The 14023-nt window shown below is 42.9% G+C and overlaps 1 protein-coding gene across 1 annotated transcript in view; it reads left to right on the top strand.

The window, feature by feature from the left end:
- Nucleotides 1–14023, top strand: part of aff2 (AF4/FMR2 family, member 2) — a gene marked incomplete at both ends in the record, with an annotated part of 187605 nt that overhangs the window by 73479 nt on the left and 100103 nt on the right. The window contains one exon of the mRNA XM_080746805.1: nucleotides 12782–12826. Coding sequence (XP_080602931.1) covers nucleotides 12782–12826 — 45 coding nt within the window. The remainder of the gene's footprint in view (nucleotides 1–12781; nucleotides 12827–14023) is intronic.

Genomic DNA, 14023 nt, shown 5'->3' with positions numbered 1-14023 from the left:
TGACCCTAACCAGGGTCAACTAGGTTTTATTGACAGACCAACTACCTCAACAGCTCCCCCTGCAGCCAGAACAGGTCGTTTATCACAACAACAAAAGGCTCTGAAAATGCAGAGAAAAAGGCTCCAAAAATGCAGGGAAAAAAGTTTAGCGGGGGAAAAAACTATAAAAAAAACTAAAAAACAACAACTTCATTACAAAAATACATTAATACAGTATTATTTTTGGAAAAACACGGGATGGTCCGATCAGGTTTTTTGGAACCGATCAGCGAGCACCGATCACAAAAGTTTGATCACCCGATACCGATCAATCACCGATCCGATAAAGTTATTATTTATATTTTCTAAATGTTAATGTTTTAACTTTAATTCATTCATTCACTCATGAATTCATTTATATATTTGCCTTATAGTTATTTACCAGCATTACTATGTATTTATTATCATAGCAGTAACTAATTATTCCTTCAGCACTGTGGAAATCAATACCCCAAAATGGCCTCAAGTGGGCATACTGAACGGCTGGTTGATCGGATGCACTGATCCGATCGGATCGATAGATATTTTCTCTTATTGTCAACAGTCTATTAAAAGTCCAAAACGTACAATATAATTTTTTTTCGTCTGGCTGAGAAGTTAAAGCGCGTACCACAAACATATAAATATATAAATAAAGTTTTCTATCTATCTAACAAGGACACAACTGTGGCCCTGCCTTTGGCCCGATGGAGACAATCATTACACCCTTTATACAATTAGTGGCATTTTAAAATGTTCTACTAACCAAACGCTAACCATTTTAAATACCTGGATTCTGTTTAGTTCAGGGGTCTTCAACGTTTTCAGGCCAAGGACCCCTTAGTTGAGAGAGAGATGAAGCAGGGACCCCCACAACCTGTTCATAGATTCCATATAGTTTCATTGTTTGACAGCACAATCATCAGTATATTTTGGATTCATATAAATTGGTGTTTTCAGATATTTAACCACTTGAATCATCAATACTTAGTAAATAAATACAACTAATAAATTAAAACTAAAGATCTTAGAATATGGACACTAGGGTTCAAGTGGTTAGTATAAAAAAGGAGAAAACGGTTTCTATCACACAAAGGATTTGGAGGACTCCCTGTAGTAACTCTGGGGACCCTCTAGGGTTCCCAGACCCCCTGTTGAAGACCTCTGGTTTAGTTTATTTGGGTATATTTATATAATAATTTCCAGTTGAACTGACTGGGGTTTTGGACGGCGTGACTTCTTCAGATAGGCAGCCCTGGGTCACACAGCGCACTAATACACGCTGAAACGTTTAGCTCCACTAGCTTGGCCCAGGATGTGATACATTAGAACCGCGGCTAATGTTTTCAGCTAACCCATCCCTGGTCCAATTACATGCTTCACTGGCATTGATTATAGCTGTTCTTCTCCAATCTATCCCCGTTTTCTCTCTCTCCCTCTCTCCCTCTCTCCCTCTCTCTCTCTCGCTCTCTCTCTCTCTCTCTCTCTCTCTCTCTCTCGCTCTCTCTCTCTCTCTCTCTCTCTGTCTCTGTCTTTAATAATAGGCAAGTCAGTGTTAACTGTTTGATAAATGACTTTGGAGACCCTCTTTGCATGGATTTATTAAATTTCTATCAAAGTCCTTGTTAGATAAAGTGTATTTGTGCATGTGCGTGTGATGCACGTGCGCGTCTTGGGGTGGTGCACACGTACTGTAAATGTAAGCACACTTGTGTGCATGCCTGTGTGGGGGGCAGACCTCCATTCAGAAACACCCCCACTTAGAAACATCCCCATTCAGAAATACCCCGACTGAGGTTAGGGTTAAGGTTAGGTTTAGGTGACACCTCCACTTAGAATAATGGAAGTCAATCTTCTGAATGGCAATGTTTCTGAATGGAGATGTGTAACCGCCTGTGTGCGAGCATACTTTGGGTTTTTCTGGGCATGTTGGATGAAAGAAAGATAATTGTCCCAATACAGATACTGTATGCCAGTGGTTCCCAAACCTTTCGGCTCGTAACCCAAAAGAGAAATTAGATGTTTGCCTTGGACCCAAGCTAGTGAAAACAGCATATTTACAAGCTCACAGATCGTGAGCAAGCTACAAGCTCACAGTGAGGTGTGGTGTAATCGTGAGCAAGCTACAAGCTACAAGCTCACAGATCGTGAGCTTGTAGATTGGCTATTTTCACTACTTCTTAAACATTGTGTTGTAATTTATGGAATTACTTTTGTTTTTAATTCATGAAAAAAAAATTTTTTTTTTTTTTTTTTTTGAAAATATTTTGAAATAATAATCAAAAACCAAAAAGTACTGTAGGAAACCAAAAATAACGGGACCCATAAAGATGTGTCTGTGACCCACAAATGGGTCCCGACCCAGTGTTTGGGAACCAGTGCTCTATACGGTACTTGCACACTGAACATGCACTGACACAAACATCCACAGTCTTATTCACACACTCTTTTGTATTTACTTTTCCACTCCAATTCCACTTCCTTATTCTTCAACCAATCAATCACACACAGATGCATGTGTGCACGTCACACACACATACAGTATGTGGCAGCAAAACGCAGCTGGTCTGAGTAAAAATGACTTATTTGAAGTAATTTTTCAATGACGACATTTAATTGGCTGGTAAGTCTATTTCTTATCTGGTCCTCCACAGAGCTGTAGAGGTCTGTCTCTCTCTCTTTCGCACGCACGCACGCACGCACGCACGCACGCACGCACGCACGCACGCACGCACGCACGCACGCACACACACACACACACATACACTGTCTGAACATGGCCATTGCTTGTGATCTAAGTAGCATGCCATGCGTGTGTGCGTGCATGTCTGAGAACTGTGGCAAGTCCTGCCCAGTAAACAGCTGAAATATGAATGACAGAATGGACACTTCAAACAGAATGAACAAGGAGCAGATGGTTCATATAATATTTCAGTCTGCATATGATAAGAATCCACAATCCCATTTGACTGTCAAGCACTGAGTCACTGTCCTCACTAAAGGCTGCAGCTATACCAATTATTGGCTTAGCAATTATTCTATCAATCGCTCTTTCGATTCATCGAATAATCGATTCGCGTGATTTTGAAAATACTCATAATTTTTAGTTTATAATCTGTATATCAAACAAATCCAAAGAGCCACTAAAGCATTTTATACTTTGTCGCAGCATTGTGCAACAATAGTGAAAATAATTAAATGTCATGTAAACGATTTGAAACTTTTCTCCGATAATGACATGCTCAAAATAGCGATTGATTATTAATTATAGGGATGCACCGATATATCGGCCACACATCGGTATCGGCTGATGTTTGCCGTTATCGGTCAATTCATGGGTTGCATTTGTAGTCCTACACCGGCCATGTTGAGGACCAACACAGGTGTCCTGATTCGCGTAGAACATTAGTTCTGTGCCGATCAGACAAATAGAAACACCTGTGTTGGTCCTCAACATGGCCGTTTAGGACTACAAATTCAACCCATGAATGGCTGTCTGACGTTGATAAGCATACATTTTTCGCTGGCTATGTTGGTGTGTTGGTTATTTGCAACCTACCAAGAGAGCAATTTCTGAATAGTTATTTCTCATAATGTTGATTTATGTGTTTCCCTGTCCCAAAAGGGGAAATAATAACACCAAAAACGAAATAAACAAATATCGGTATCAGTATCGGCTGTCGGCTAAATTGTTATTTTAAACATTGGTATCGGTATCGGCCAAGAATTTCCATATCGGTGCGTCCCTAACTAATTAGTAATTTTATTGAATGTTCGATTATCAATTATTTTTTTAATAACCTATTAAGTTGATTAGTTGGATTAACTGTTGGGGAGGTCTCGTCATTCAGACCTCCCATTATTCCCACATCCCAATAGCCCTACAAACGTTAGGTTAGTGTGAGGTTAGCATTAGGGTTAGGGTTAGGACCCTTTGGATGGGGACAGACCCAACTGGTTTGATTGATTGGTTGATTGATTGATTGATTGATTGATTGAAGTATTTATCAGAGGTCTGCATAGTAAATGGTACAGTTTCATCACTGGTACAAGGTCAACTAAAAGGATAAGCTCATGAAAGCCCAGGCTTGTTTACATTGAGATCCTTTTTTGAACATTGAACATTGAATGACAGACAGATGCAACACAGTACTATGCAGAGGATATCATCAGAGAAACAGTTGGTTCGCTCTTGCTTGTCGAAGCTCGATCTAAATCTGACAAATATAATCCGAACGAATATTTTTGAGTTATGCATTTTATGAAACACTCTAGTTCAGTCAGATATCTCACAAATAGATAGAGAACGTTAACAGCTCGAGAACATTATAGAATGTAAAGCATCACTGTCGGGCAGAATCCTCGTATCTCCAAGTTTCAAATTTGTAATTTCTTTTCGCAAAGTAAAGCCCTGCTTCACAATACAAGGCCGTTGCACAAAAGTAGTGAAAACAGCAGATCTACAAGCACACAACGCCTCGCGGTGCGAGCCGTTGTGTGCTTGTAGATGTTTTCACTAGTTTTTAAAATTATAAATACAAAACAAACGGTTTTGGACATAACAAGGTTTCCACCCAACAACGACGAAATACAAGTTTGAATATTATTTTGCTCTTGGTATTCAGGCTCTGCTATACATTACTCCCTGCTTAGCACATTCTAAGACAACCAGAGCAGGGAGAAGCCCCCTTCCATGTCAATGTGTGCACGTGCCTGAGTATAACAGTAATGACGGCCTAGTAAAATGCATTCTGTTGATCAAATAGGTTTATAAACTATACTTTTAGTTACTGCCTGTAATGGCAAGTAAGGAGCGAACAAAGGATGTCCACTCCCGTCTGCTCTGGGCCAGCGTCTTTATAGAGCCCCAGGTGTGATGCAAGGTCAATTTATAACTACAACCATTTACTGTATTTCCCTCCCTCTTTATCTCTCTCTCTCTCTCTCTCTCTCTCTCTCTGTTCTTGCGAGAACCAGACAAATCTCTGAGATCATCTTTTATTTGCTCTGGCAGATACAGCTGTCCCCCCTCTGCGCTCAGACAGATTTCCAGCCGACTTATTGGCTCGGGTCAGGCCAATCACATCCGTTTATATCCAACGTGGGGGCAGGTTGGATATGATTCCCTGACAGACAGTCTGCGTGGGTCCGTCCAGTGCAACGCACCAGGGCTCACAGAACTCTGATCAAAACTGTCAAACCAGGCCGTTCTGATCCAATATGAATCAAGCTTTGCTTTTGTGGGTTTTTCAAGCAGGGCCCTGATCCAGACAGGCTTGGGAAACCACTGAGTTAAACACATGACATGCCTTCAGGGGTGTCACAAGAGGGGGGGGGGGGGGACTGAGTGGGACTGAGTTAGTAGGGCCCAAGGTGGAGGGGCCTTCATTATTTTATACTTTAGCTATTGAAAAATAGCAGATATACAAGCTCACAGCGCGGCACCGAGTGCCGCACTGCGAGCGCCGCACTGCAAGCTTGGAGATCTGCTATTTTTTAAAAGTTGTGAAAATGTGTGCAAATCTTTGAATATTATGTATTTTTTAAGCGAACATTTGTAACTCAAATTTTGCTTCTGGGGGGGTCCCTGGAACTAAATATTTTGAGATAGGGGTCCGTGGCCAAATATATCATTTTTGGGAGTCCTTCACATGAAAAAGTTTGAGAGCCACTGACATACGGTATTTGAAATATTCAAAGGCTTGCACAAATGTTCAAGTTTTTTCAAAAAATAGCAGATCTACAAGCTCGCAGCGCGGCACTCTGTGCCGCGCTGCGAGCCTGTAGATCGAGCTTGTAGATCTGCTATTTTTCAATAGTTAAAGTACCCAGGGCCCAGCATTTGGTGCGACACCCCTGCATGCCTTTAGGACAGTGCAGTACAGTACAGTATGGGTGTGAAGAGGATGAAAGCAGTCAAAACCAATGTAATATGAGGTGTAGTTGTCTATGTGATGAAGGAAATGCAGCTTAAATATCAGCGCTGTCGGCGCACTAATCTTGCAACTCCACATTTCATCTTCTCATGTTTTTTTATCTCATTAATTAATGCACTATTTTATACTACAGCGTGCGACAGTGTCCCGTGCAAATGTTGAAAATAGCCAATCTACAGTACGCACATTCTTTTACTGCAAGAATGAAAGTGGTTACTGTAAGTGTGTCGTGGTAAATATAACTCATGTCTGAGTTGTGAGACACAACGCACAATTAACAATACAATATAAATACACAAAGATATTAAATAGCATACAAACATACAGTATACTACAGTATATAAAATGCATACAATAATAGGCCTACAATGCAAAACACATGTTCGTCTCTGCGTCAAGATAATTCAACTCTCCATCTGTGTGTGTGTGCACGTGCGTGTGTGTATGTGTGTGTGTGTGTGCGCGCGCGTGCATGTGCGTGCATGTGTGCGTGTGTGTGTGGAATAGTGTCACTGGCAGACATGTCATAGGATGGCCTCCAGGGCCTCTGACAACAGGTGAATCATTGAATTTCAATACGTTAGTTTCAAGGTCAAGTGCATCGTTTTTTCTTTTTTTTCTTTTTTTTTTGTGGAGCCGTCACCCTTTCACGCCTTGGGTTTTGCGAACGGCACTTCCGCACTCCCGGGAACGCCATCAGATGACGTGAAGAGGATCCCTCGTCACGCCAAGCGTTTGACATTCGGTCACTTTTTGTCCCCTCCAAAAAAGTGGGACAAAAAGTGTCTATAGGCCGTTTTGGGAGTTATAGAGTGTGTAGGCTGGTACTTTACCTTGCCAGGGGCGTGTTCAACCCCAACTGTGACCGTCTGCAGGGTACGTGGTAAGACTCCTACTTAGTATGCCCAGTAAGAGCTGTGTGTGCGTGCGCGTATGTGTGCGTGCGTGTGTGTGTGTGTACAGATGTCTATCCATCTGAGCAGCTATTTCAGAGAAAAAGGGATTTCTGCCTCAGTAATTGCTTCGGCTACATTTCCCTCAAATCTCTCTCTCTCTATCTTTTTTGCTCCTCACTCTCTCCATCTGCCCGTTCCTCCGCATCTCTCTCTCTCTGTCTCTCTTTCTCCCTCTTCGTCTCTTGCTCGCCATACTTTCCTTATCTCTCCGTCTCGTGTCTGTCTGTCTGCCTTCTCTCTTTCTCTGTCTGCCTTTCATCGCTCCCCCTCTCTGTTTCTTTCGATCATATCTCTCTCCCACTCTTCCTCTTTCTCGTTCTCACTCTCATTATTTTCTCTATCATTGCGAACAATAACCCCTTTTCCTCTGGCAAAATCCAAATGTATGTCTCTTTTTTTTGGGCCGTCACACTGTAAAATCCACAGTATTCATTGACTTCTGAGAGTTTAAAAAAAACACATGCTCCTAATGGCATCCATTTGTGTGTCATTTCTTTAGATTGAGTTTAATTAACGGTCACTGAGGATTCTATTGTGTAGTAACACAATCAGATCAATTACATAGGCGCGCGCGCACAGACGCACGGACGCACGCGCGCACGCACGCACGCACGCACGCACGCACGCACGCACGCACGCACGCACGCACACACACACACACACACACACACACACACACACCTGTACATGATGTTTAAAGGGAGATTGGTATGTCCATTAAAGTCCTTTAAAAGCAGGAAAGCATCTTCAAACTACAAATATACAGCTCATAGCATGAGCTTGTACTGTAGATCAAATCTTTGAATATATAACACATTTTAAGCAAGTTATTTTCACCGCAAATCAACTGAGTGGAATAGAACACATTGCCATCTGTGGGTTGGATGGATGGATAGGGCTTTCACCATTATGACATTTCACATGACGTTTAATTGTCACTCAAATAATTGCGATTAATGATTTAATTGTGTATTTGTCGTTGACAATTACATTTCTGTTTGGCTTTTAGGCTTTGAAGTTGCACATGGCAATCATGACACATAACTTAAATATACAAAGACATTACTGACATATTTGAAAATGTTATACTTAACCTACCAATGTGTTACCACTTTTTAGTTTGTTTAACCTCAGCAGCAGGCACCTTATGTAACTGTTGTTTGTTGTGCTATGTATATACAGTATTATGTAAATAGTTAGATATTGTTCTTTTTTTACATGATTCTTTGCTGTTTTATTTTTCTCCTTGCGCTCCCTCTCTCTGTCCCCAAACTGCAAAATGATGGAACTTGCACAAAACTGAATTTCAACCACCTCACAATAAAGTTGTGACTCTGACATATACAGTACCATCAGCATCCAGAGTGAACCACTACTCTCCAGCAAGAGCCGCTGATACAAACGACCTACGGCCTGGTCGCGACTTAGGCCACGACTTGGAGGTCGTAGGTCCCGGTTCTGGAGGTTTTGCGCGATCTCGGTCGTAATTCAGCGACCTGGGAAGTCCGCGATCGAAACTCTACGCTTGCTAAGGGAAGGGACGCGAGTTTAGAAACTCTACGCTTGCTAAGGGAAGGAGCGCCGCGATCGAAACTCTACGCTTGCTAAGGGAAGGGACGCGAGTTTAGAAACTCTACGCTTGCTAAGGGAAGGAGCGCTCGTTTTCAACAGCGTCGGCAGGTTAGCTACTCAGTGTCGGCAGGTTAGGGTTAGGGTTAGGGTTAGGGTTAGGGTTAGGGTTAGAGTTGGGGTTAGGGTTAAGGTTAGGGTTAGAGTTAGAGTTGGGGTTAGGGTTAAGGATAGGTTTTGGTGCACCTCGCGCGGTCCAAGTGACTACAATGGAGCGCTTCCTACCTCCGGTTCAGCCAATCACAAGCTTCAAAAGGTTGAATAGCGCTGCTGCTCTAGAATATTCTGCAAAAAGACGGCCCGGGGACGACCGAGGTGGCGCAACCACGGCCGGGGGTCGCGAAACTAGACCGGCCGCGACCTAACAAGTATGTACCGCGAACTACGACCTCCAGAACCGGGACCTACGACCTCCAGGTCGTGGCCTAGGTCGCGACCAGGCCGTAGGTCGTTCGTATCAGCGGCTGTCTCTCCTACAAACTGACAACACGCCATGTGTTGTGAGACTGTACTGCAAACAACACTGTAGAGCTCAAGACCCTGATGCTAGATAGGAAACTGTAGAGTGATTCAGCAGACCTTAGTTGGCTAGACAGCACTCTTGCATCGCACTGCAAATCACCTATTTTCGCTATGTTTAGAAAATGTGTGACAGTTTTCGCCTATAGTGACATGACCAAAAACTTCAGTAACCGTGATTGCCACGACCCCCAAAATAATCATATTTGAGAGTTGAGGCATTACATTTTGTACAACATAGCCAATCTACATGCTCAGAACGCCTCGCAACGCAAGGCGTTGTGAGCATGTAGATTGGATATTTTCACAATTTCTGCCTCTAATATTTGACAATTTGGCCAATGTTTAATTTATCATTAGAAATGTGCATATACTCTCTATACACTTACATGTTATGTTGGTTTGTTTACTGTTGAGTGAGAAAACAATGTTGCACATTAAGTTAATCATCTGGGGACCCCCCAAAATAATTTGACCCGACCCACAGGCTGAGAACCACTGTTTTAAATGAAGAACGCAATGGAAATACGTTTCTGAGACTTTGTAATCTATGTATTACCGTTGGCTGTACATTTACTGTAATTATCAGCTAAACTAACAAACCGAAGAAGACGCTCAAGACACTTAGTAACGTAATTACAGCAAAATGTTTTATTTAATGCCAAGAGCCGTGGTTTGCCAAACAGCTGGTCAAAATGGCTCATCTGTAAAAGAGACAGGGAGTCATCATGGAATTTACATTTCTAGACATTCGGCTGGTGCTCTTAACCACAGCCTCTCTGAGTGACTGACGATGGGTCAAGTGACTTGCTAAGAGAGGATGCTTCGCCACATACACAGCAGATTCCTGGGTGTTTAGAGCCCAACAGTTTGGGTTATTATAACTAAAAACTAAGACTAAAACCAAAAGGGGGGAAAAGAACACTCAGTTTAGGGGTGCAACAGTTATATAGAGCAGGGGTCTTCAACCTTTTCAGGCCAAGGACCCCTTAGCTGAGAGAGAGAGAGATGAAGCAGTGACCCCCACAACCTGTTCATACAGGGGTTGACACTAAGGTCTCAGAGGCACTTGCCCATCGGTCATGTCCACTTGCCCGAAAAGTAAATCTTCTATTATAAAATGATAGGTAAGATTTTAATTACTGCTCAAATTTACACTTTTTTTGCTCCCTGGGCCTGTGCGATAAATGTCATGCCTATATTTTTATCCAAATACCTACCTGATTGAATATGACTATGAGTTCACGCCTATTTTATATTTTTAAGTGTTGCAACAGTGACAACAGCACATTATAGGTAAACAGTGCTCTTATTTTACATTCCACAGACCAGAAGACGGAGCGCCCTGGCCACGTTCAGGTGTTTAGACAGATATCTGGTGTTGTGTTAGACCGGGGGTCAGCAACCCGCGGCTCTAGAGCCACATGCGCCACCCTAGTGGCTCCCAGGAGCTTTTCAAAAATGTATGAAAATGGAATTGTTTTAACGACTTTTTTATCGTCACTGTCGGGCAGAAACCTTGTATCTCCAAGTTTCAAATTTGTATGTTTCCCCCCCCTCCCCCCCGCAAAGTAAAGCCCTGCTTCATCATACAAGACTGACGCACAAAAGTAGTGAAAACAGCAGATCTACAAGCACACAACGCCTCGCACCGCGAGGCGTTGTGTGCTTGTAGATCGGCTGTTTTCACTAGTTTAGTTCATTTTTTTGATAAATACAAAAAGAAGTTTTGGACATACAAGGTTTCCACCCGACAACGACAATATATAAGACTTTTATAATTTTTTGTGGCTCCAGACACATTTGTTTTGTTTTTTTTTTGGTCCAATATGGCTCTTTCAACATTTTGGGTTGCCGACCCCTGTGTTAGACGGTTCGTCCCCTCTCAAATGAGCACTTGCCCGGTCGGTCAACCTGAAAGCCAACTTCACCTGGCCCTAACGTTTTATTTACCTGCCGGGGGCAGGTGGGCATTCTGGGCAACCCTTAGTGTCAATGCCTGTCATAGATATAGTGTCATTGTTTGACAGCACGATCAACAGTGTATTTTGGATTCATGTTAATGTGTGTTTTCAGATATTTAACCACTTGAACTGTCAGTACTTAATACACTTGACCTTTCACTGTACTTAGTCTGCTCTTTTCCTCCTCCAAAGCTCTTTGCCGAAAATAGCCGATCTACAAGCTCACAACGCCTCGCAGCAGATCTGCTATTTTTTTATATATGTTTTTGTTTTTTTACCCGCTTCTCGATTAGCCAAGTTATCGGGAAAAGTAATTGCCACAATAACCACTAACAGAATAATCAATAGTCGCGGGCCTATTTCAATTACAAGACGCTGGTTTCCTTAACCTCCAACAAGGCCACCTCTGGAGCCTCGGCTTGTGAATGCAATGGTTAATGATGTATCTGAGGTTGAGCTCATGTCTGCAGCGTGATTACACAGAGACAAAAGGATGTTTCTCTGATGACTTCAAGGCAAGCGTTTCAACACTGCGCTGCACGTTCCAACATCACACGCACACTAATCACACACACCACACGTTACACACAGCGACAGGGACGTGCAGAGAATGTTTGAGAGGCATGGGTTGAAATATCTTAACTCATTTAACGCTGATCCCGAGTATACTCGTGAAAAATACTCGAGTATTTAGAGTGCCGATCCCGAGTATACTCGCGTAAAATACTGTATATAGAGTAACGCTGGCACTCTTACCCTACGGTCCGTTGGAAAGTCCTGGCACGATTGGACTCGCGGATTCAACATCATCGCGGATCCACGTGCACAAAATAGTAATCCCTTAACATGGAGGCAGACGGTCGATCTCATCTTTAATGTCCATTTTCTACTTTTAAAGCCAAGGATGGCATTAGATTCTCGCTACAATAACGTAATAACAAAGGCAACGATCGGCCATTACAGCAACGGAATGGGATGACGATCGCCTCCGTTGAATGACGTCATGACGTCAAACCGGAAATGTTTACGCAATGGACTTCTGGCCTTCAAAATAAGAGAATGGCTGCGGATGGAGCCATGCGAGAGGCACGCTGGACATTTTAACCCGTTCATGTCTGGAGCACTAAATGGGTTAAAGGGCCTTTTGGTGAAAATATTGAAAATAGCAGACAACGCGTTGTTCGCAACAAGTTTGGAGGTCGGCTATTTTCAGTACTTGATACCACACTAAACGAAGCATAAAAAAAGGCAATGAAGCGTACAGCATGGAATTATACACAGAGAGCAAAAATCTTTCAACATAAGATTCAAGTTCAGGAATGTCACATGGAAAGAGGGGGCATTTGCATTTCTTTCACCATTGTAAAAACTGCATACATGGTCTTGAGAGGGCACTTTTTTTACAGACGGGTAAATGGGCAGGGGCTCAAGCCCCCTTTCAGGTCTATGTGTGCACGTGCCTGCACAGCGAACAGATACACGTGCGTGCGTGAGTGTGTGTGTGAGTGAGAGAACGCACACGTACACTTGCTGGCCAAATGAGACTGAAGTGAAATGTTTTGGTAACCAACCAAACTACTCTCTCTCTCTCTCTCTCTCTCTCTCTCTAACTCCGTCTATCTATCACTCCTTCCGAGCGTGTTTGTGTGTCCCTTTTCCTCACTGTCCCTCCATCTCTCTCTCAATCTCTCTCTTTATCTTTCGCCGTTTATCCTGCCCCCCACCCCTAACCAATTTTCTTCTCTCTCTCTCTCTCAAGGTCAGCCTGTCTAACGACTCCAGCTGTGTTGAGGAGATTCTGCGGGTGAGTTGGATACGCACACATACACATACTATGTGTGAGCTTGCACACACACACACACACACACACGCACACACACATGCGCGTGGCCTGAGTATTAGCCGGTTTTATGTTTGCACAAAGAGTTTCCTGATGCTCTCCCAAGAGTCTGATTTGGAGAGAGAGAGGGAGAGAGAGAGAGAGAGAGGGGGGGGGGGGGGGGGAGAGGGGGAGAGAGATAGAGAGAGGGAGAGAGAGAGAGAGAAAGAGAGAGAGATTGTCTTGGTCTGAGATTAAATGTTTTTGTTTCTTCAGAATGACATCATGGAACAATCTTTTCCACATTTTCCTCTCCTTTGCCGTTCTTTCATCTTCTTCTCCTCCTCCTCCCCTCTTCTCTCTTCCCCCTCTCTCTTTGCCTCTCTCCATTCCTACCTTCTCCTCTCCCCTGCGTTGCGTTCAGAATGATGTTGCGTTCAAACTAAGCAGTGTTCATTTTGACTGCAAACTTAGATTAAAGTTTTGGTCACTTTTGAATAAATTCTCTTTGGTTTGTAGTTTTGATCTAGTTGTAGTTGACCCAAGGCGCTAACCGCCAACCCATTACAGTAGCGTGCCGTGCCGCGCCACGGTGCCGCGCTGAACGTCCTTCTCCACCAGCGAGGCAGAATGAGTTAAGAGTCCGGAAGTTTTGGAAAAAACTACCATGACGTCAATGAAGACGACATGCATATGCAATGTTTAGCGTGAGCTGTGTCGGCCTATCTGCGACAGCCTACACCAGGGATACTCAAACCTCTGAACCTGTGGGCCACATTACTAAAATGTCAAGGGGCCACGGGCCAGTTGATAACATGACATTACTTGATAACTTCTCTCTTTTATTTGCTCTATTTCCATATAACGTAAGACAAGTGCCATGTGCATTATTTTTTGGCTTGGAATTCCATTTATATTCTGTCAATGACACAATTTGTGATCAAAGTAATTTGCTACATTTTCTCTCTTTTTAATAATTCTGTGCAATTAGCATATTCCACGCAAACACTAAAACAAACTAATGTACATATGTCTGCTATTTGTCTGGGTTGTTGTCTATCTGTCTGCCTGCTAGCAAGTGGGATAATGTTGAAGATGAGCACATCTCTTTCAATTGCTTCACAATGTAATTTATGACTTGGCCCACATTCAACACAAATGGCTTTTTACAGAAAATGAACT

The sequence above is a fragment of the Nannobrachium achirus genome, assembly GCF_963921795.1.
Source record: "Nannobrachium achirus genome assembly, chromosome: 17".
NCBI lineage: Eukaryota > Metazoa > Chordata > Actinopteri > Myctophiformes > Myctophidae > Nannobrachium > Nannobrachium achirus.
Note: the sequence above shows the minus strand (reverse complement) of the source record. Positions and strands in the feature narration are given on the sequence as shown.